General features: G+C 39.4%; 1 protein-coding gene across 5 annotated transcripts in view; it reads right to left on the minus strand.

Moving 5' to 3' along the window:
- Nucleotides 1-24,429, minus strand: part of RAPH1 (Ras association (RalGDS/AF-6) and pleckstrin homology domains 1) — a 107,810-nt gene that overhangs the window by 41,645 nt on the left and 41,736 nt on the right. For 3 of the 5 annotated variants that reach the window (XM_030802824.1, XM_030802822.1, XM_030802823.1), the window contains exons 2-5: nt 19,263-19,382; nt 15,203-15,308; nt 13,595-14,100; nt 1,175-1,255 (exon numbers count right to left, since the gene is read on the minus strand). In XM_030802824.1, coding sequence (XP_030658684.1) covers nt 1,175-1,255; nt 13,595-14,100; nt 15,203-15,308; nt 19,263-19,382 — 813 coding nt within the window. Of the gene's footprint in view, nt 1-1,174; nt 1,256-13,594; nt 14,101-15,202; nt 15,309-19,262; nt 20,093-24,429 lie in introns of those variants that run through there. The other 2 variants (XM_030802826.1, XM_030802825.1) reach the window with 2 other exon arrangements.

The raw sequence follows: 24,429 nt of genomic DNA on the forward strand, positions 1-24,429 counted from the left end.
AACAGATATATTATTTATTATAAATTACTTTTTCGTTATTTCTCCTTCATAGGTGTCGGGGCATTACATTCATATAAAAAGTAGGTATGTAAGTAGGTTATATTATTTACAAATTTCACTTGGACAGTAAAGATGGTGTTAGAAATCACCACAAAGGTAATTTAAAATCTTCTGTTAGCCACATTAATTTTAAAAAGTGTAAAAAGAAAACACTGAAATATTCATATATTTTAGTTAACTAAAAATATCCAAAATTTTAACAAGTAATAAATACAAATATATTTTGTTGTTTTTGTTTTTTTGAGTCTTGCTCCGTCACTCAGGCTGGAGTGCAGTGGTGTGATCTTGGCTCACTGCTGTCATCTTGGCTCACTGCAGCCTCCGCCTTTTGGGTTCAAGCAATTCTTCTGCCTCAGCCTCCTGAGTAGCTGGGATTACAGGCATGTGCCACCAGGCCTGGCTAATTTTTGTATTTTTAGTGGAAATGGGGTTTCATCATGTTGGCCAGGCTGGTCTTGAACTCCTGGCCTCAAGTGATCTGCCTGCCTCGGCCTCCCAAAGTGCTGGGATTACAGGTATGAGCCAACACACCCAGCCATGAGATTTTTTTTACATTTTTGTTTCATAGTCTTTGAAGTCCAGTATGTATTTTATCCTTACAGCACACCACAATTTGGATTAACCACATTTTAAATATTTAATAGGCACACGTGGCTAGTGGCTACCATATGGGACAGTACACCTCTGAAGCATCCAGATTTGCCAACCACTGACCAAAGAACACATTTTTTTAAGAAAGAAACTAGGCTTTCAGTTAAGCATCAGTGCAGAAGAATCATTCCATTTGGTAGCTCTGCTGTAAAGAACAATTAAATTTGTTAGTATCTTAAGAAATTTACAGAAGCCCTTAGTTTCAGAATAAAGAAGGCATGTTATTTCAGGTTCTCATACAAAAATCGTCTACATCAATTATGCTACCACCTACATAAGCATACCAGGAGTATTAAAATTCAATGGTACCATATCTAAAATTGCTTGTTTTTGCTAATTTATTAAGTTTGGTTTAATTTTTATTTGAAAAACTGAAGTTATATGAAAAGGTTTCATCATTTGAAGTTCTAATGAATGCATTCCTCTTCATTAAGTCACGCCATGGCATGTTTATAGAACTTACAGGTGTCAGCTCAGCCTGTTCTTCTGTGAAGTCAGTATGACGCTTGGCCTGCTTGCTGGAACATCTCAGAGAAATAGCATGCTGTGAAAATGCAGTAAGGAAGAAAATGATAGGTAAAGGAGGTGAAACAGGCAGCTCTCATTACATGCAGGAAGAGAAAAAGATCAATGAAGTGAAACAAAACAGTAATGAAACAAAATAGTAATGAAAAGTTGCATGCAATTACCTTTCATTCTCTTATACGCAAAAATTATAAAGGTAAGACCGAGATGATCCTAACCCTTGATAATTTAAGGATAACCTCACTCCACTTCTGGACAGTAGAGTTCTATGAAATAATTGTGAAGAAACATTATATCTAATACCAATTCATGCTAACAAACCTCAACTGGCCCTTAACCACTGTTTGGCAGTGCTCTTAATTTTTCCCCTTATGTTATACCTGTTCTAAGTCTCCATGTTCTTCAGGCTTCTAGCTTCCCTCTTCCCTCTCTTCATGACTGCACTTCCCTCCATGTGAGAAAGCTACATCCATTTATCATGAGGATCTTCATCATTAGAATGTACCTTGTAATTATACCCATATTTTTATCCTCTCCTCGAATTCTAGATGAATAATGTGTTTTGTTTCCCCTTCCAAAGCTAAGCATGTTCTAGATCCCATTCATTTCCCCCTCCTAAAGAGAAAGTATCTTTAGTCTCTGATACTCAACTAATCAGTACATTGGGGGTGAGGAGAAGAGGAAAATGTTCAATTCTTCTGGGTACCCTCCTCTTGTTAAACTGTTTCTCCTCTCCACTGCCAAATTCCCTGAATTCATGCTAGAAGGTGCCTCCTCCACTTCCCAGTCACTCATTTTTCCCTTAATTTCTTGCAATTTCTTCCCTAAAGCCTTCATCCTTTGAGTTATAACGTATTCTGTAATTCATTCTCAAAGTCATCAAGAACTTTTTTTTTTTTTTTGAGACACAGTCTTGCTCAGTCGCCCAGGCTGGAGTGCAAGTGGCACGATCTCAGCTCACTGCAAGCTCCGCCTCCCGGGTTCATGCCATTCTCCTGCCTCAGCCTCCCGAGTAGCTGGGACTACAGGCACCCGCCACCACACCTGGCTAATTTTTCTGTATTTTTAGTAGAGACGGGGTTTCACCATGTTAGACAGGATGGTCTCAATCTCCTGACCTCGTGATCTGCCCTCCTCGGCCTCCCAAAGTGCTGGGATTACAGGCGTGAGCCACCGCGCCCGGCTTGTCATCAAGAACTTTTTAACCAAAAAGGTTATTTTCCATCATAGTTTCTATCACACTGTACCAAAATCACTTGTTTGGTTGTCTATATCCTTCCCTCCATACAATAAATTATCACTTCATAAGGACATCAGTTTTTTTTTTTTTGTTTTTTTTTTTGTTTGTTTTTTTGAGATGGAGTCTCACTCTGTTGCCCGGGCAGGACTGCAGTGGCACGATCTCAGCTCACTGCAACCTCCGCCTCCCAGGTTCAAGCAATTTTCCTGCCTCAGCCTCCCAAGTAGCTGGGATTACAGGCACCCACCACCGCATCTGGCTAGTTTTGTACTTTTAGTGGGGATGGGATATTACCATGATGGCGAGGCTGGCCTTGAACTCCTGACCTCAAGTGATCCGCCCACTTCCACCTCCAAAAGTTCTGGGATTACAGGCGTGAGCCACCGCACCCAGCCAACATTGTGTATTATATTCCAGTTTTATCCCTTACACCCCACCACAGTGCCCCAGGCACTCAAATATTTACAGAATATATGAATAACTTTCTGCTTGGCCTGCATGCCACATGCTTGGCCAGACCAAGATTGTTTTTGTTTTTCCCTATGTATTTTCTCATTAAGCATATTCTGTTTCAATTACTACATCAACAGGAGGCTTATCAAATCTATACTGCCAATATCCCTGTTCTTAGGAAACAGATACTGAAGTATTAACGAATATAAGGGAATGATAAACGCAACCAACTCTCAAATGATTCAGGAAAAAGAAATATAGACATAGAAAAATAATGTGGTAAAATGTTAAAAATTACTGAGTCTGGCTAATGAATTTCATGAGTTCTTTGTACTATTCTTTAAAGGTTTTGTAAGTATAATATTATTGCAAAATAATTTTTTTTTAAAAAATCTATTCTTTCCGGACTCAGTCTTGCCCAAGTGTCCATTATATTTCCAAACGCTTACTGGCTAAACATTTTAAAAACCTAAATCTGGGCTGGGCGCGGTGGCTCACGCCTGTAATCCCAGCCCTTTGGGAGGCTGAGGCAGGCGCATCACTTGAGGTCAGGAGTTCAAGAACAGCCTAGCCAACATAGTGAAACTCCGTTTCTACTAAAAATACAAAAAATAGCCAGGGATGGTGACTCGTGCCTGTAGTCCCACCCAGCTACTCTGGAAGCTGAGGCAGGCGAATTGCTTGAACCCTGGGGCCAGAGGTTGCAGTGAGCCAAGATGGTGCCACGGCACTCCAGCCTGGGCAACAGAGCGAGGCTGACTCAAAAAAAAAAAAAAAAAAAAAAAAAAAAAAAAAAAAAAAAAAAAAAATTAAATCTGAAGTATTCAACAAGAGATGATTGCCTATGTTACATGTAAAACAGTATGACAGAATACTATAGCTATTATTCAGTGTACCCTTACCAGAAAAGGATGTATGTGAAATGACAAAAACAATACAAAATAGTAAATAAACAAAGATTAAAAATTTAGGTTACATTAACATGAATAAAAAGGGATTATAGAATAATATAGCTTTTTAATATTAATTAGGTTTATTTCCATAAAGTACTTATTTTCTTACCAAAAAATATCTGCTCCAAGTCTAATATTTACCTACTCTTTATCACTACTTTCATAAATCTAAAAGCTGTGCTCAAAATATGTAACAAAAATGTCCAGTGAGTCTCCCATGGGGAAAAAAATGAATTTAAAGGTCAATTCTCTGTATAAATTTTGCTATACATTTTCTCAGTTTTGAAAGCTTTCATTTGTATTATGAAGTGTTGCATCATTTGTGTTTGATAAAAACTTTCTATCAATCTTATAAAAACTCACCACAAATCTCTGCAAAGTAAGTTATGAATCACTACTTTCTTGAACTGTATCTGTAACATGTTAAAACAAAGTGCCATTTACAAGCCAGAGTCCTTGGGGTTGGGGTGGGAATGCACATATTAAAAAGCATTATCTGGCCAGGTGCAGTGGCTCATGCCTGTAATCCCAGCACTTTGAAAGGCCCAGGTGGGTGAATCACTTGAGGTCAGGAGCTCGAGACCAGCCTGGCCAACAGGGCAAAACTCTGTCTCTAAAAAATTACAAAGACAAGCTGAGTGTGGTGGTGTGCGCCTATAGTCACAGCTACTAGGGAGGCTGAGACACAAGAATTGCGTGAACCCAGGAGGTGGAGGCTGCAGTGAGCTGAGACTGCGCCACCACACTCCAGCCTAGGCGAAAGAGCAAGACCCTGTCTCAAAAAATAAATAATAAAAAGTTAAAAAAGTAAAAACCATTTATCTGAACACAGGAGCCAAACCATTATAAAGAAATGGCTTGTACCAAAGTAGTGGTTACAAATAAAACACTTCCTTGTGATAGCTAACACTTTAGATTACAACTGGAAAGAAGTGGAGGCTTATGACCACTCATTAGTGTTTCAATAAAATAGATTTCCATCATCTTTACTGACACACGTATGCATTTTCCACAAATAGTATGTCGAAAGTAAGCATAGCATGATGGTTAAGAATGGAGACCCTGGTGCTAGAGTGCCTGGGTTCAAGCCTCAGCGTGGCCATTTATCGGCAAGGTGATTCTGGGCCTATCATTTAATCTGTTTCCTCACGTGTAAAATGGGGGTAATCACAGCATTTATCTTCAAAGGTTGGTATAAAAATTATGAATGATTAATATTACTACTAAGAGTGGGAACCTGCCAGCCCTCATCTTAATTTTAAGATTTAGTTTAGAGCTAGAGTTTAACTTAATTTTCCTTAAAATATTAAAAAAAATACAAAAACAACACAAGATGGGATATTATTACATACATCTCTTTGCGTTTTTCTCTCCTGCCCATGTAGTTCTGTCTCTAGGTCCGGCTCTGAGAGCACTGGCCAGTCTACTCATCTTGATTTTCCTTCAGTTCTGTGATGAAGTAGCATGATATGGTGGTATGAGCTCTACAACCAGTATGTTTGGGTTCAAACCCTTGGGCAAGTTATTTAGTCACTCTCTACCTCTGTTCCTTCCATTGTAAAAGAGGGATAATCGTGTCCTCCACAAGGTGTTGGGCTCTGCACAATGTGTCTTAAGACATAAAGCACAATGGCTAACAGAACAAGCACTCAATTTTTCTATTTTGCCCCCTTTTCTCTTTATTCTGCTCTCCTTCTACTGGATATTATATAGCCAGTAAATCTGTGAATGTTTTTAAAACTACTTCTTTTTGTTTTATAGCCCCTATTTCATTTTAAATAGATGAATATATATATACACATTTTTTTTTTTTTGAGATGGAGTCTTGCTCTGTCACCCAGGATGGAGTACAGTGGCATTATCTTGGCTCACTGCAACTTCCACCTCCTGGATTCAAGTGATTCTCCTGCCTCAGCCTCCCGAGTAGCTGGGATTACAGGCATCTGCCACCACGCCAGGCTAATTTTTTTCTTTTTTTTTGTATTTTTAGTAGAGACGGGGTTTCACCATGTTGGCCAGGCTGGTCTCGAACTTCTGACCTCAAGTGATCCACCCGCCTCAGCCTCCCAAAGTATTAGGATTACGGGCGTGAGCCACTGCACCAGGCCAGATGAATATATTTCTATTATTGTCTAAAAAAAGGTCCTTTACCAGCCCTCCACACACCCAAAACAAAAACAGACCTACACCTAGAGATGCTTTTTACTTCTGCAGGAAAAAAAAAAAAAAAAAAAAAAAAAAACCACACACAGATTTCCAAGAAACACAAACATTAAGAGTCAGGGCATATGTGCCAGTGATTACTGTGGGGGTGTATTTGAAATATGTTTGTGTGAATTAGGCTCTTCCCTTGGATTTCACTAGATCTTCAGCCTCTTTTTTCATCTGATACCTATTCCTTTATTTTATTTTACTTTTTGAAAGGGAGTCTCGCTGTCGCCCAGGCTGGAGTGCAGTGGCATAATCTCAGCTCACTGCAATCTCTGCCGCCCAGGCTCAAGTGATTCTCCTGCCTCAGCCTCCAAGTAGCTGGGATTACAGATGCCCGCCACCACGCCTGGCTAATTTATGTATTTTTAGTAGAGATGGGGTTTCACTATGTTGGCCAGGATGGTCTGGTACTCATGACCTCAGGTGATCCGCTCACCTCGGCCTCCCAAAGTGCTGGGATTACAGGCGTGAGCCACTGTGCCAACCTTACCTATTCCTTTAAATTTAGCAAAAGGTTTTGCTGAATCTTAAGAAAACTTGATGATTATATTATGTATATTATGATGAAAAAATCCTTTGAATCTGTTATAAACTAAAGTAATAGCTTTACAAAGTATTTTCATTTTAAAAATACACTGTCAGGTATAAAATTCCAAATTCCAAATTAAATGGGCATGATGTCGTATGCCTGAGTCCCAGCTACTCAGGAAACTGAGGCAGGAGGATCCACTGAACCGAGGGAGCAGAGGTTACAGTAAGCCAAGATGGCACCGCTGCACTCCAGCCTGGGTGACAGAACGAGAATCTGTCTCAAAAAAACAAAACAAAACAAAACAAAAAGGTAATAATAGGACAGAGTAAGGGGAGCTCTATTTTTAAATAGCATGATCAAAGAATGCCTCAATAAGAAAGTGACATTTGAGCAAATTCCAGAAGGTAGCTAGGAGTATGTTATATAGAAGACTGGGGAAGGGCATCCAGGCAGGGTTGAATAAGTGCAAAGGCTAAGAGGTAGGCTCTGGCTACTGGCTGAGAACAAGTATGGGACAGTATGGCTAGTGGGGTAAGGGACAGAAGGAAGAAAAATAGGTGGTAACAGGAAAGCAGATCAGGCAAGGCTTTATAGGCCATTATAGGGGTTTGGGCTATACCTTGAGATGCAAATCCTTCAGGTTTGAAAAGAGATGATTTGACTTACCTTTCAAAAGGATCACTCTGGCTGCAGTGTGGATGATAGACTGTTAAGGGAGAAAGGTGAATGCAGAAGGACCAGATGGAAGCCTATTCAAAAATCTAGATCAAGATGATGTTGGCTTGGTGGCAGTGAAGGTGGTAAGAAATGATCACATTCTAGATATATTCTGAAGATAAGGCCAACAGAATTTGCTGCTGGATTGGAAGGGAGGTAGAAAGAAAATAAGTAGATAAAGACTCCAAAGAGTTTGCTTGATGAACTAGACGGATGGAATATCCATTAATTGAGATAGAGAAGACAGTGGGAGAAATAAGTTTGAAGAAAAAGAGCAGGAGTTTAGGTCTAGACCAGTTAAATTTGAGCAATCTATTTACGATGGTTAATTTTAGGTATCAACTTCACTGGATTAAGGAATACCTAGAGAACTGGCAAAGCATCTGGGTATGTCTGTGAGAGTGTTTCCAAAGGAGATGGTGTGTGAACCAGGACTGAGTGGGGAAGATCCACCCTCATTGTGGGTAGGCACTATCCAATTGACTGAGGGCCCCTGACAGAACAAAAAAGGCAGAGAAAAGGTGATTTCCTCCCTATCTTTCCTAGAGGTGGGACACTCTGCTCCTGCTCTTGGATATCAGAACTCCAGGCTCTCCAGTCTTTGTACTGCAGGCCTTATACCAGCAGCCTCCCTTGGGTACCCAGGCCTTCAGCCTAGGACTGATAATTATACCATGGGCTTTCCTGGTTCTGAGGCTTTCTGACTTGGACTGAGTCACACTACCACCATCCTGGGGTCTCCAGCTTGCAGACAGCCTATCATATGACTTCTCAGCCTTCATAATGGTGTGGGCCAATTTCCATAATAAATCCCCACTCATATCCTATTGGTTCTATCTCTCTGGAGAAATATAATACACAGTTAGACATCCAAATAGAGATATTGATTAGAGATGGAATATATGCACCTGGAGTTCAGGAGAGAGGGACTGGCCAAAGATACCTATATTTCCTTGAATCTAAGAAGATTTGATGCTGGTACTTTCTTGATCTTTATTAGAAACTTTCAACAGGACTTCATACAACATACTATAACTGCCACCTTGCTGATTGTGACTAACAGGTGCCACATGATTTAAAATGTGGTTTCTCAACCTTGGCACTATTTTGGGCCAGATAATTATCCTTCATGTGGGCTGTCCTGTGCACTGTAGGATGTTTAGCAGCACCTCTGGCCTCTACCCACTAGATGCCAGTAGTAGCACACTCCCTTGATGGACAACCAAAAATGTTGCATATCCCCAGCAGGGCAAAGTAGCCCAAGTTGTGAAGCATTGTTTTACAGGGATTAAAATGGTGGTGGGAAGATGGGGAAAATAAGCATATGGCTGAGTGGTAACCAATTTAGCAAATCCAAGAAAAGCTGAATGCTGGGCCAGCACTGGAGAAAAGCAGAGGAGCACTCAATTTATATCGTGTAACCTCAGAAGTCCCCAGAAGCAAGAGTAGACAGGTGATGGTGAGACTAAAAGCAGGAAGAATGGTTGAAAACACATTTAAGAAAGCAGCTAATTCTCAGATTCCCTCCTTTACTCACTCGCCCACCAGCAGTGGTCTCAGGTACAGATTAACATTCACTCACAAGACCCAACAGACCATAGCTTGAAGCCAGATTCACTCAGTTCTGAATAAAGAAAGAGACACGCCATCTTCTGAGGGAGTCCATACAGCTCACCACAGGCCCTTTTTGGGCCCATAAATAGCTCATTGTAAGGGAAAGAGACCACACGGTAAGTGCAGAAAACCCTGGCTTAGGGAAACTTCATGCTCCACGGGAACCAGCAGTACCTTTTAACAGCCAATAAGGGTAAGTTCCAGGGCCCCTTAAAGAACATGTTCATGCTCATTTATAAGAGTTACACTGCTGGCCTGGTGCAGTGGCTCCCAAAGTGTAATCCCGGCACTTTGGGAGGCCGAGGCAGGTGGATCACTTGAGGTCAGGAGTTAGAGACCAGCCTGGCCAACATGGCGAAACCCTGTCTCCACTCAAAAAAAGAAATACAAAAATTAGCCAGGCGTGGTGGCATGCGCTTGTAATCCCTGCTACTCGGGAGGCTGAGGCACGAGAACCATGTGAACCTGGGAGGCGGAGGTTGCAGTGAGCTGAGATTGCGCCACTGCACTACAGCCTGGGCAACAGTGAGACTCTGTCTCCAAAAAAAAAAAAAAAAAAAAAGAGTTAACTGCACACCACGAAGTCAAGGTCTGTGTCTTTTCATAGGCTAATTTATTCATTCATGGACAGTCGTCCTGGTCCATATACACTCACCAACAGGGATCAATTTCACAATAAACAATATTACCTGGAGATATTCTATATTTAATTCTTAATCCAGTATGTGTCCAGGAAAAGAATGCCAGGTGAAGGAAAACCCAAGGTCATTTTCCACGAAGAAAAGGACTCAGACCTACTGTTAACCCTCTCTACCTACAGCAGTGGCGATTCTCAATTGGGGGTGGATTTTGTCCTACAAGGAACATGTAACAATGTCTGCGGACGTTTTTAGTTGTCACAACTGAAGAAGGTATGTGTACTACTGACATCTAGTGTGTATAGGCCAAAGATGCTGCTAAACATCCTACAGTGCATAGGACAGCCACTCACAACAGAAAACTATCTAGCCCAAATGTCAGTAGTGCTGATAGCTGAGAAACCCTGACCTAGAAGGATTTGATGAAAGTTCACAGACTGGAACAATGGGGACCATCCTCATGTTCCAACCCTTCTTTCCCAAATGGGCTACTAAAACACTGGCAGCCAGCATAGAAGACTGGAAGAATCTTCTCCAGAGAAGCTCACCAGCCTAAGAAAAAAGACCTAAGGATAATCCTGAAGACTACAAAAAAAAAAAAAAGAAAAAAATAAAGAGAATTTTAAGAAGATGCAATTAATGGAACACTAATTTGGCTTGAACCAGAGAGATTTAATCAACTGGGAGAAAGTCTGAAGTTGAAATAGTGATCACCATATAGAAAATTAAATATTTTAAAAAATATATTCATTCCAGTAAAAGTAAAATGATATTCCAGAAAGGGAATGTAGTCATAAGAGTATATGGAGGTTAGCAGTAAATTGCAAGTATATAGTCATTTTAACATAAACACTGAATATTAGCTCAATCAAAATATATTTGGAGAATGGAAAAACAGGAAGGCAGAAGTGAGAAGAAGTTGTAGACAGACAGCTATATCCTCCATCTTCTGGAGTAGAGTGAGAAGTCAATAGGTAATACATACCACTAAAAAAAAAAAAAAAATCAAGAAATGGCAATGTGTATGTAGATTTAATGATAAAGAGGTAAATTCCCTAAGAATCAGCTAAACGAGCAAAAACTGCTTTCCTCTGGGAGCAGAATATGATGTGTATGTGAGTAGAGGATAGTTTTCTGTAACATATCCCATAGAACTATTTAACGCAATGCATGAAAAACTAAAATAGTTTTAAAACTGTAGTTGCATTTAAAGACAATTTGATACATGAGTTCAGGATATATTAAGCTTGCCTCAGTTTACTTTATTTGAATCAGAACAGACTAGACCTAGGAAAAAAGCAAACGGAAGCAAGTTCCGGGTTTGTTAAACCACCTTTCTATACTCCTAGGTGAGGCAAAAGAACAGGCTAGCTAGATAAGGCTTTTTAACTCTTTTCCCTGTTATAGTCCTGGTTTACTCACCAAACCTTACATTAAACTCTTTTTTTTTTTTTGAGACGGAGTCTCGCTCTGTCGCCCAGGCTGGAGTGCAGTGGCGCGATCTCGGCTCACTGCAAGCTCCGACTCCCGGATTCACACGATTCTCCTGCCTCAGCCTCTCCGAGTAGCTGGGACTACAGGCGCCCGCCACCACGCCCGGCTAATTTTTTTTTTGTATTTTTAGTAGAGACGGGGTTTCACTGTGGTCTCGATCTCCTGACCTCGTGATCCGCCCGCCTCGGCCTCCCAAAGTGCTGGGATTACATGCGTGGGCCACCGCGCCCGGCCCATTAAACTCTTATATTAAACATTATACCATTGAGTACTGGTATCTTTGCAGTATTCACAGTGATATCCATGGATACCACTAGATACCATTTGAAGTGTGCTTGCTGGGAGAGAGGAACTTTTCATGTTTTACTTCAATTTGCCCCTATATTGTATGAACTTTTATAACGAGCACATTTTACAGACAGAAAGATAGACATGCATACGGTATTAGAAGATCCTTTGTGATTAGTTTATAACTTGTCCTCATGCATCTTAATCCAACTCAAAATACTGTAAACTGATTGGAAGTAATATCAATGTACAAAACAAAGAATGGCCAAGAAAGCACATCCCCAATATTGCTCATATCCTAGCAGGTAAATCTAAAGGACATGAAATGACACATATTAAGTAGCTGGTGCTAAATATAATTCCCAGGTATCACAAAATAGAAATCATTTTTTTTTTTCCTTTTTTTTTGGAGATGGAGTCTTGCTCTGTCGCCAGGCTGGAGTGCAGTGGTGTGATCTCGGCTCACTGCAACCTCCGACTCCCTGGTTCAAGCGATTCTCCTACCTCAGCCTTCCGAGTAGCTGGGATTACAGACATGTGCCACCACGTCCAACTAATTGTTTTTGTATTTTTAGTAGAGACGGGGTTTCACCATGTTGGCCAGGATGGTCTCAAACTCCTGACCTCAGGTGATCTGCCCGCCTTGGCCTCCCAAAGTGTTGGGATTACAGGTGTGAGCCACCACGCCTGGCCTAGAAATCAGTTTTCAAGTTCTCTATAGAATATATACCACTTAGATAAGTTTCATTTTAAATAAATGAAAGTTTATTCTTCATATTGATAAGATTCGCTTTCTTTAAAATAATTCAAGTTTATCTCCAAACCACCATGATTCATACTCCTTTTGTGCTCCACAGTACCAAAAACAAAGCTACGCACATGGGTGGGTACCAAGAGTTACTGACTGATGGAAATTAATCCAAATAATTAAATAAGTTAGGAAAAAAAAAATCAGTGATGTCAAGTAATAGTTAAAATTCAAGATTTTACTTTAGTACTGATTATTCATAAATAGATTCTTTTGTCTCGTATTAGAATATTGTAAACACAAGCTTATTGGAAAGGTTGACTTAACTTTGCCCCACTTTTCTTCTTTCTTGCTGCTACCCTATGACAGAATTACCATCTCTTTGATGAAAAGAACTCAATAAAGGATTCTCTTTCACCAAACTCAGCTTTTGTTGAACTTGTTATCACAAATCTATTCCCTATCTTATCCAGTCACACGCTGAAAAAAATTCCATCTTTTAAAAATCTGTTCATGAATAACTTACGGTTCTCTGAACCACCCTATCAGGAAGGCAGATATAGTACTATGAACTCCATTTTACTTGTGAGAAATTGATATTTAAGAGAATAACTCACTTAAGGTCCCATGGGTAGTGAGTGGCAAGGAAAACTCAGAATCAAGTTTCCTGATTCCACACCTGGTGGCCCTTTCCAATATACCATAATGACTTTTCGAAAATGAAATGGAGGGCCGGGCACAGTGGCTCACGCCTGTAATCCCAGTACTTCGGGAGGCCAAGGTGGTTGGATCACCTGAGGTCAGGAGTTTGAGACCAGCCTGGCCAACATGGTGAAACCCCATCTCTACTAAAAATATGAAAATTAGCTGGGCATGGTGGTGAGCACCTGTAATCCCAGCTACTTGGGGGTCTGAGGCATGAGAATCACTTGAACCTGGGAGGTGGAGGTTGCAGCAAGCTGAGATCACGCCACTGCACTCCAGCCTGGGCGTGAGTTGTACAAGAGTACAAACTCCATCTCAAAGAAAGAAAGAAGAAGAAAAAAAAAAGATAATGAAATGGAGTTAACTCTGTAAACTAGAATCTTGGAGGACCACAATGGTGATGTGAGTGTTTTAAAGTTTTACTTTAAATCAACATACATTAAATAACTAAATGGCTTTGCGAATCATTTTAATTTTTCAAATCACGTAAAATGACTCATATTACAATAAAAAATACCATTCAAGAACTTCCAAATACTACAGTCACGAGAATAAAAAAGAAACTAAATTTCTTCTGAATCATCTTTGTGCCACTACCATATCTGATAATATATTTTCTGTACTCTTGAAACCTATGTCAGAAGTATCTTTGACAAATTATAAATGTAGAAGAATTTAAGAAGTTAATTAAAATTACATTATTTTAATATAATTTCTCCTTTATTTTAGTAACAAAATACCAGGGAAAAAGTTCCATCTATTTACCTCAGTAATTGGCTGCCCTTGATGTGTCAAATCCAGCTCTTGAGGGCGTGTTACTTTATCAATATCCAAAGAGTCCATGCTGGAGGCTGCAGAAGTGATGCTGGAACGGGAGGAATTACTAATAGAGCGTACTTCAGCATCACTCACTGTGCCTGCTGATGCGGTTCTTCTGTGCTGATTAGTTACTAAGGGTTTAGTATCTTCTACTACAGATTGCTGAGCAGCCTCATCCATACTCAAAGAGGCCTGTTCTAACTGTGCAGTGACGTCGTCCAGGGAGTAGCTGGCATGGGAAGGTTTAGCTACCCTATTAGATGAAGAAGATAATCCTTTCAAGGTGCCATGTTTCGATGTATGTCGGCTAACAGGCAATTTCTGAGTAGCTTTCGTTTCTGTGATTTGACGCTTACTGTTTCCTGAACCAATGCTGCTGAGCTCCTGCTCTATAGAGCAAAGATCAGCCATCAAGGCATCCAGATCCACAGTCTCTCCCTGATTCAGAGCTTCTGCAATGAACAACACATAATGTTTCCAGAATTTATACATTCTATTACAAATCAGTTAATAAATGCAGGTGATGAAGCAAAAGAATATATTCTGTTGGGCCTAAAGCAAATAAAATTAAGTATTTCTGGTTTTTGTTTTAAATTCCAAGAGAAATTTTTAGAAGTACACAGTCCTCCTCTTTTAAGGCTTGTAATAATCAGAGGAGAATAAATTATGAGTCCAAAGACAAAAACCCTACAAAAATCGTATACTGTTCCATGGTTTTAACCACATTCCTCTGTGCAACTTTTTACCACAGGCTTCAATGTATTGTTAATATGATCAATGCTTTGGTAGAGATGTTAATACCGAAAGAGCTGAGGGCCTAAAAAGAAAAGTCAAAAGTCTAAAAAATTACAGACTGACAGATCAATATTATAAACTTGACTAGGTGTAATATCATAGATAAAGGCCACAGTGGCTGCTTTAAAAATTACTAACAAGTAACTTCACTGGACTTTAATCCAGTGAGAAAACAATGCAATTAAGTTTGCTATGGGGTTCCACCTAGGTATGTACTTTGTTAATTATTAATAAAACCAACTATCTTTTAGTTATGTTCCAGTTTGCTTTTTTCTGTGATATTTTCAATTAGTAATATTAATAAAATACACAAATCAAGAAATTTAAGGGCTGGACGCAGTGGCTCAAGACTGTAATCCCAGCACTTTGGGAGGCTGAGGCAGGCGATCACCTGAGGTCAGGAGTTCGAGACCAGCCTGGCCAGCGTGGTGAAACCCTATCTCTACTAAAAAAATACAAAATTAGCCAAGTGTGGTTGTGCATGCCTGTAATCCCAGCTACTCGGGAGGCTGAGGTAGGAGAATTGCTTGAACCCGGGAGGCAGAGATTGCAGTGAGCCGAGATTGTGCCACTGAACTCCAGCCTGGGCGATGAAAGCGAAACTGTCTCAAAAAAAAAGAAAAAAGAAATTTAAGAACTTGGTCAAGTTATGCATGTAGCTTTTATATTGAGTTTTTATATTGGGAATTGCAGTTGTACTGCTCCTACATTATGTGACTTAGCATACTATTTTACATTTTATTTCCAATTATATCTTACCATTCAAGTTGTATATGGAGAAGCGGTAAGAAAAGTTGGCCATGTTTGTTTCCTGGCGAAGAGGAGATCTTTTTACTGGTTCCATGGGCTTGTCAGAATCCAAACTCTTTATAAAAAGAAAGTTTAATAGTCATATTAAATTCAGGTTTCAATAATATAAAAAAGATGAAGTTTGTTTTATGATTAAGTGAACTGCCACACTATAATTAATAAAACCAAAGTTCTCCTAAGTAATAGACTTAAGGAAAAGTATAATTGTATTTCACATTATTATTTTGGTTATACTTATTTCAATCTTCAGATACATGCTTTACTTTTTTTTTTTGGACATGAAGTCTCGTCCTGTTACCCAGGCTTAAGTGCTGTGCCACAAGCTTGGCTCACTGCAACCTCTGCCTCCCGGGTTCAAGGGATCCTCCCAAGTAGTTGGGACCATAGGCATGTGCCACCATGCCCGGCTAATGTTTGTATTTTTAGTAGAGACAGAGTGTGACCATGTCAGCAGGCTGGTTGAGAACTTCTGGCCTCAAGTGATCTGCCCACCTCCATCTCCCTAAGTGTTGGGATTACAGGTGTGAGCCACTATATCCGGCCTATGCTTACTTTTAAAGGCACTTGAGATTGTTATAGTTCAGAGTAAATATCTTTTCAAATATATTAAGTATAGTGACTGACTTAATTTTATATACATGCACTATAAAATAAGTGAGGTAAGTGAATATGGACATGGTAAGCTAAGAAACAGGTGTGATGGCTCACTTTGTAATCCCAGCACTTTGGCAGACAGAGGCGGGCGGATCACCTGAGGTCAGAAGTTCGAGACCAACTTGGCCAACGGGGCCAAACCCCATCTCTACTAAAAGTACAAAAATTAGCTGGGCGCAGTGGCGGGCACCTGTAATCCCAGTTACTTGGGAGGCTGAGGCAGGAGAATCGCTTAAGCCTGGGAGGCAGAGGTTGCAGTGAGCCGAGATCACGCCACTGCACTCCAGCCTGGGCGACAGAGTGAGACTCAATCTCAAAAAAAAAAAAAAAAAAAAAAAAAAAAAAGACACAGAAACCACACAGAGAGTTCTGTTCTTTCTTTCCTCAAAGGGATTTGGTTTAGGTCCGGGAAAGCCTCGATCTTTGCTATATGAAGTACTCTGAAGATAACGGACAGCTCTGGATTTAAAATTATTGAGACCCAAGACTCACTAATTTTAATGGAAAGTGATTACAAGTTCAAACAATGATGAAATATTCTTGTCCTTCTCCAGTTCTATCAAAATGAGGGCAAATTGCAACCCAGCTACACTGCCTGTGACAAATCTTGAATCATACTGTATACTTTGGGTAGGGTGACTTGTAAGTTACACTTGTAAGTTTAAATGATACTCTTTTCCTCTCAAACCTTTCTACAGCAAGGAAAAAAGATATTTACAACAGAGAAATTCAGAGAAAGGGTCAGTAGTTATTGTTTGTTTAATAGATTCACAAAATATAAGGATTAGTGTTTTAAAACTTTAATTTCTATCTACAGTAAGCACTAAACAAGCTTCAAATTTTAAAAGAATGCTGGATATTCTATTTGTTTATAATGCTATCTTTTTTTTTTTTTTTTTGAGACAAGGTCATGCTCTGTTGCCCAGACACGAACTCTTAACCTTTTTAAAGGGGTTGCTGAGAATTTTATAAAAGCTATGAACCCTCTTCCAGAAAAATGCACATACATACAAAATTTTACAAATTATTTCAGAAGATTGACCAACTACCTAAAACTTTAAAACTTAAACTTGTTTTAATTTTAAGTTGAAAATACCATACCACTGAGTACGTGATACAGGTGTACAGATAACACTGTAATGAACTAAAGTAATGAAATAAACAAGAAACTTGAGGTTTTAGCCACAAACTTCATAAGTCAAACATCCCTTGAAAATGTCCCAAGTGTTACAAAGCAACATATTAGCAGTGAGTTACACTATGCAACAGTTTTAATCTTTTTTTCTCTCTAAAGACAGATTTATATAATGAAAAGAACAGTCACATCATTAGTGGCTCTTCACACTTTTATGTCAGGCAACTTAAAATACAGGGGAAAGTACAAGGTACAAAACCAGCAGAAACACCATTTTCAGGGCAGCATCATGTAGTTCCTATTCCACCCAGAGCAGCTGGACCAATATATACCTGCCTTTTTTCTTTTGGGCCCCTCCTCCCAAGCATGGACAATAAAACCACATGGTCAAGAACACCCCACATGTCAGCTGGCCCTTGCATACTTTTCTCCATGCATTATTATTTTCTATTTGCTCTTCTTTGCTTCCTCTCTCTCCCAGCGTAGAACTGCATAGCCTAGTGATAATCTCTATGCCTAAATCACCCTTTTTATAAATTAAGAATTGAAACAGAAAGAATTTGGCAATTACAGACATAAGACATCTCTGACAAAAAATGTCACTTCTTCTGATTAGAGATGAAGGGAATGATACCTATGAAATCCTAGTAGGAGTTGAAAACATTCTCCCCTGGCCAGGTGCAGTGGCTCCCACCTGTAATCCCAGCAGTTTGAGAGGCCGAGGCAGGTGCATCACCTAGGTCAGGAGTTCGTGATCAGCTTGGCTAACATGGTGAAACTCCATCTCTAATAAAAATACAAAACCAGCTGGGCATGGTGGCGCATGCCTGTAATCCCAGCTACCCGGGAGGCTGAGACAAGAGAATTGCTTGAACATGGGAGGCGGTAGTTGCACTGAGCCGAGATCACACCACTGCACTCCGGCCTGGGCGACAGGAGTGAGACTCTGTCGCGCAAAAAAAAAAAAAAAAAAAAAAAAATCCCCCCAAAATACAGTATTAACAGATTAAGGTGACAAAGATGTCTGCCTTTCAAAGTGATCTAGCAAGAATTACACAAAGAGTTTATCACTTTGAATTCTAGATTGCTACAGAAATAAGCTGCTAGTAATTCAAGCTTCCACCTTGCCCACCTTACTTTTCCTTTAGTTAAGGAATCTCATACCTACGCAATTTTACACAAATGTTCTTTCCAAAGACATTATTTATGAGTAAATAAGTTTTGTTCTAATATTCTCATTGCCATGAAGTTAAATTTATTTAATAAACATAACTATCTTCATATAGTGAATATAACGTATTACTGGGACAATAATAACAGTACCCTTTTATTCTAAAAAGTGTGCTGATTTAGAGGACAAGGTCACCTTTTTTAAAAACCCAAGATCGAACAAAGCAAAATGAAAAGATTTTGCCACTGTTTTAAAATGCAGCCCAGAATTAGGTTTTGTCAGTATTCTGCAATCATGTCATAGAAAATATTTACATGGGGCTGGGCACGGTGGCTCACGCCTGTAATCCCAGCACTTTGGGAGGCTGAGGCAGGCGGATCACGCGGTCAGGAGATCGAGACCATCCTGGCTAACACAGTGAAACCCCGTCTCTACTAAAAAATACAAAAAATTAGCCGGGCGTGGTGGTGGGTGCCTGTAGTCCCAGCTACTCAGGAGGCTGAGGCAGGAGAATGGCGTGAAACCCGGAGGCGGAGCTTGCAGTGAGCCAAGATTGCGCCACTGCACTCTAGCCTGGATGACAAGAGCGAGACTCTGTCTCAAAAAAAAAAAAAAAAAAAAAAAAAAAAAAAAAAAAAAAAAAAAAAAAAAAGAAAAAAAGAAAATACTTACGTGGAAGGAAATTATGTTGAAAATGTATTCAAATTTACTAAGGTAATAGGGTTTTCTAAAATTTAGATTTTTGAATTTCAGGCTTTAAAAGTTTTTAGCTGATTATCTCATATTTATGAAACATATATTAAGTAACCCCTCTAGATGAACAGAGCCTCTCTCACAAGTATTTTTTTTAACATCCTTAAAATAACCATAGATTCTTAACATCTTCTGTTCTAGAATGACTTCATTTACTTGTCAATACTTTGAACATTTCTTCCTTTCTGGCAATATTTTAAAATTTAACTTATATCCATATCCTCTTCTGCACATTAAACTTTTAACACAATGATGACTTCAAATCCTCAACCAGTTTGTCAACCACTACGTCTGACCTGAGTGAGTTTGTCTAGTTCTCCAAGCCAGGCTCCAAACATTTTGTCCAGGTCCTGATCTTCCTTGTCACTGTCTTCTTCAGCACCATGATCAATTTCTTCATCTGATAGCTGCTCCATCTGAAATACAGATATTTGTGTAGAATGAATACTAAGTTACAGGTTTAACTTGAAAAATTATGCCGTATATGCTCTGATATTATTATAAGCCTCTGAAGTCAAATCTTCAAAACTAGAAATTACATTCTAAAAGAAAATCTTAAGTCATTAATGGAGACAGTGTTCACAAGTGAGTAGAAACAAAGAATAAAGTTTCAAATTTTTTAGGAAACTGTAAAAGAAAAGCCAACAGTATCAAATTATGACCAGAATCACAACATCGCTAAAAAAATTAACAGAACACTCCTTTCAATCAGCAGAGGACATAACAGTAGTACAGTTCTCTCCACTACTAGATCCTAGGACACCCAAACACTACAAAGAAGCCATTTCAGAAGACTTTAATGGAGCAAGTTATTGTCCTGTTTATTCTGTAAAAATCTGTTTAGATACCAATAGGTACCCTGCAAAATCTTAGTCCAACAAGTATTTAAGAGAAAATTTGACAAAACAAAAATCTTAATCTAGTTTTGTTTCTCTCTATTCTACCCTCCTACCCTCACTTTCTATCCCATTTGTCTTTGTTCTCTACCTTACTTCCTTGTCAGTTCCAACAAAACCCAAGAAGGAAACAGAATTGAAAACTTCTAAATCCAGATCCAAATCCTGTATGTGGTGACTTTTCAAATATAAGTCCCTTGAAAGAATAAATTATTTTCTTTCTTCCCATTAATAAAATAGTGTGGCCGGGTGTGGTGGCTCGTGCCTGTAATCCCAGCACTTTGGGAGGCCGAGGCGGGTGGATCAACCTGTGCTCAGGGGTTCGAAACCAGCCTGGCCAACATGGCGAAACCCCGTCTCTACTAAAAATACAAAATTGGCCGGGCGTCGTGGCGCATGTCTGTAATCCCAGCTACTTGGGAGGCCGAGCCAGGAGAATCACTTGACCCTGGGAGACAGAAGTTGCAGTGAGCCGAGAACATGCCACTGCACTCCAGTCTGGGCAATAAGAGCAAAACTCTGTCTCAAAAAATAAATAAATAAAATAAAATAGTGTGATATCTGACATGGAACTTGCACATTATTTTGGGAAGATGGGAAGGAAAATTACATAAAACAATGTAAGATCGATGACTGATTAATCTGATAAATATAATTTTTCAATATTAAAGGCCCTGGGAAATCTTCAAATAAACACTAGCTTTGCTTAAACCAATCAGCATATTCCAAAATTAAAATTAAAATCAGGCAGGCATGTTAGTATGAACTTGAAACAAATTAAATGTTTTTTTTTCTTCAAGTTAGCAGATTATAATCCCTGGTTTACAAAGTTATGGTAGGTATTTTATGTTTCTTAATATCATAGTTACTGACTAAAATCTGATAAAATTTTATTTCTGGAAGAAAAACCAGCATATTCCTGTTATTTGACCACAATCCCTTTTCCTTCAACTTCTGTCCCAGGGACACAATGAATATCGTCACCATATGTTACATTAAATACTCAACTCACATTTCTAAAACACGAATTTTGTTACGGTAGATCCAGGCAATATTTGGAATATAGCCTGTCAGCTGGTTTAAGCAATTCCTCCAAGATTATATATGATGCATGGGCATTCCATTAAAAAAGATATGCCTAATCTTTACTAACTTGATATACATATGCCATGGTGTTAATGTGTCCCTTCCAAAATTCAAGTGTTGCCAATGTGATAGTATTAAGGGGTGGGGCCTTAAAGAAGTGATTAGGCCATAAAGGCTCCTTCTTTATTAATGGTATTAAGGATTTTATAAAAGAGATTTCATGAAGCATTGGATTACCTTTGTTCTTCCACTCTTCTGCTATGCAAGAGCACATCTCATGCCTCCCTGTGGAGGAAGCCAGCAACAAGCCCTCACCAGACGCCAAATGCCAGTGCTTTAATCTTGTACTTCCCAGCCGCCAGAACAGTAAGAAAATTAATTTCTGTTCTTTACATACTACCCAGTCTCAGGAATTTTATTGCAGCAGCACACATGCACTGCTATCTTCAAAGCAGCAATCCACAAAATTATATCTGGGATCCTTAAAGGTTAGGAGACAATGTAAGGAATCTAATTATCTGACATGGTGTCATGAAGTTAAATTTTCAATCTTATTTCACTATATAAAATTTTGCAAAAAGGGTCAAATAATGTTACAAAATTAAACTGAACTTAGTTTTCAGATGCTGAAAATCAGATCTCATTTAATTACTTAGGGGAAATAATTTTCTAATTCTAATACTGGGAAGAACCACAGCTAACCAATATCTCTAATAAAAACTGATAATTTCCATTTCTTTCTTTTTTTTTTTTTTTTTTTGAGACGGAGTCTTGCTCTCGCCCAGGCTGGAGTGCAGTGGCGCGATCTCGGCTCACTGCAAGCTCCGCCTCCTGGGTTCACGCCATTCTATTGCTTCAGCCTCCCAAGCAGCTGGGACTACAGGCACCCGCTACCACGCTCGGCTAATTTTTTTGTATTTTTAGTAGAGACGGGGTTTCACCATGTTAGCCAGGATGGTCTCGATCTCCTGACCTCGTGATCTGCCCGCCTCGGCCTCCCAAAGTGCTGGGATTACAGGTGTGAGCCACCGCGCCCGGCAATTTCCATTTCTTAATCTTTTATCACTCTAATCATATATAAATCAGGTCATTCTACCCTGGCAAGTGAAAAATGGATCTGCCAATTTCCCAATTCATAAATCTGATTCTTAGAAAGATTTGGTTTTTACAATTTGTAACAATATTATTTCTAAGATTTTATTCATTACTGTGTAATTGATAGGTCAATCTCAATAGAAACTTGGTATCAGAGTTCATTAAGTGATCTACCTATGAAAAACATAAAATGTTACTGAAAAGAAAAACCTCGGCCGGCTGGGTGTGGTGGCTCACGCTTGTAATCCCAGCACTTTGGGAGGCCGAGGTGGGCGGATCACGAGGTCAGGAGATCGAGACCATGGTGAAACCCCGTCTCTACTAAAAACACAAAAAAATTAGCCGAGCGTGGTGGTGGGTGCCTGTAGTCCCAGCTACTCGGAGAGGCTACTCCAGCTACTCAGGAGAATGGCGTGAACCCGGGAGGCGGAGCTTGCAGTGAGCCGAGATTGCGCCACTGCACTCCAGCCTGGGCAACAGAGCGAGACTCCGTCTCAAAAAAAAAAAAAAAAAAGCCATACTGGGAAAAATAAAACAACACGAAAATAACATTGTAAGACAAATATAAAACAGTTCAAAATAAAGGAATAATTTAAATTACAATGGAGCCAAAGAGAACTACAGTCATGTGCTCATAATGATGTTCAGATCAATGACATACAATGGTGGTCCCGTAAGTATTTTTACTGTACCTTTTCTAAGTTTAGATACCACTGTATTACAACTGTCTATAGTATTCAGTACAGTAACATGCTGTACAGGTTGCAGCCTAGGAGTAATAGGCTATACTCTATAGCCTAGTGTGGAGTAGACTATACCACCTAGGTTTGTGTAAGTACAATTTATTATGCTGGCACAACAATGAAATTGCTTAATGAAGCATTTCTCAGAAAGTATCTTCATCATTAAATGACATATGACTGTACAGACTCTGCATCCAAAGCTAGCGTGTTTTAAACTGAGTTTTTTCCTACTATTCAAACAGGCTATTTTAAAAATCCCTTAAAAAAAATTTTTTTTTAAAAATTATTATACTTTAGGTTTTAGGGTACATGTGCACAGTGTGCAGGTTTGTTACATATGTATCCATGTGCCATGTTGTTTTGCTGCACCCATTAACTCGTCATTTAGCATTAGGTATATCTCCTAATGCTGTCCCTCCCCCCTCCCCCCACCCCCCACTCCCCACCCCACAACAGTACCCGGAGTGTGATGTTCCCCTTCCTGTGTCCCTGAGTTCTCATTGTTCAATTCCCACCTATGAGTGAGAACATGCGGTGTTTGGTGTTTTAAAATGATGAGTTCATGTCCTTTGTAGGGACATGGATGAAACTGGAAAACATCATTCTCAGTAAACTATCGCAAGGGCAAAAAAATTTTCATTTATAGTTTTGTTTTGATCTCGACTACTACTGCCGACTTAAGGAAAATATCGCTAGAGAACATGACAGCAATGACAGAAACATAAAATTAACAGAAATTTTGGAAGTATCTATTGAACATTAACTACTTATGTTATTTTGCCAATTTTGTCCTATTTTCAATTTGTCCCTATGTGGATTAGTTTAACAACAACAACAACAAAAAAACTGGCTGGGTGCAGTGGCTCACACCTGTAATCCCAGCACTTTGGGAGGCCAAGGCGGATGGATCACCTGAGGTCAGGAGTTCGAGACTAGCATGGCCAAGATGGTGAAACCCTGTCTCTACAAAAATTAGCTGGGCATGGTGGTGGGCGCCTGTAATCCCAACTACTTGGGAGGCCGAGGCAGGAGAATCGCATGAACCCAGGAGGCATAGGTTGCAGTGAGCAAAGATCGTGCCATTACTCTCCAGCCTGAGCGACGAGTGAAACTCCATCTCAAAGAAAAAAAAAAACTTAAGAAACTTACTCACAGACTTTCCCAAAAAAACTTAGGTCCTACAACATTTCTTAAAGAATTCACGCTCTAAAACCACTCTCCATTCTCTAAATGCTGATGTTGATGAACTTTATTCTCTAATTCCCCAATACAGCTTAATTTCCACTAACCATACACATCAAATGAGGTGCACCCAGACATTTTCTTATAGGCTGGGCACCATCTTGGGTCAGCAAATCTAGTAGGGAAATGCATTTCTGCTTGCCAATTCCTTGACATCCACACCCTACCCATCCTAAAAATCGTTTGTATTATAATTGCTACATATCGCCAAATAAATCACCATTCTATACCTGAATTTTCCAAACATAATGCCCCTACTAGAAACAATGACATCAGAAAATAATCTAACGGTCAACTGTCCTTCCAATCAAAGGGAAGAAAAATTAAAGAAAACAACTTATAAAATCATCAAAAAAATAATTTGGATTTAAAAATGGATAGCTTCGAACATAATGCTCTTC

The sequence above is a fragment of the Nomascus leucogenys genome, chromosome 22a (assembly GCF_006542625.1).
Source record: "Nomascus leucogenys isolate Asia chromosome 22a, Asia_NLE_v1, whole genome shotgun sequence".
NCBI lineage: Eukaryota > Metazoa > Chordata > Mammalia > Primates > Hylobatidae > Nomascus > Nomascus leucogenys.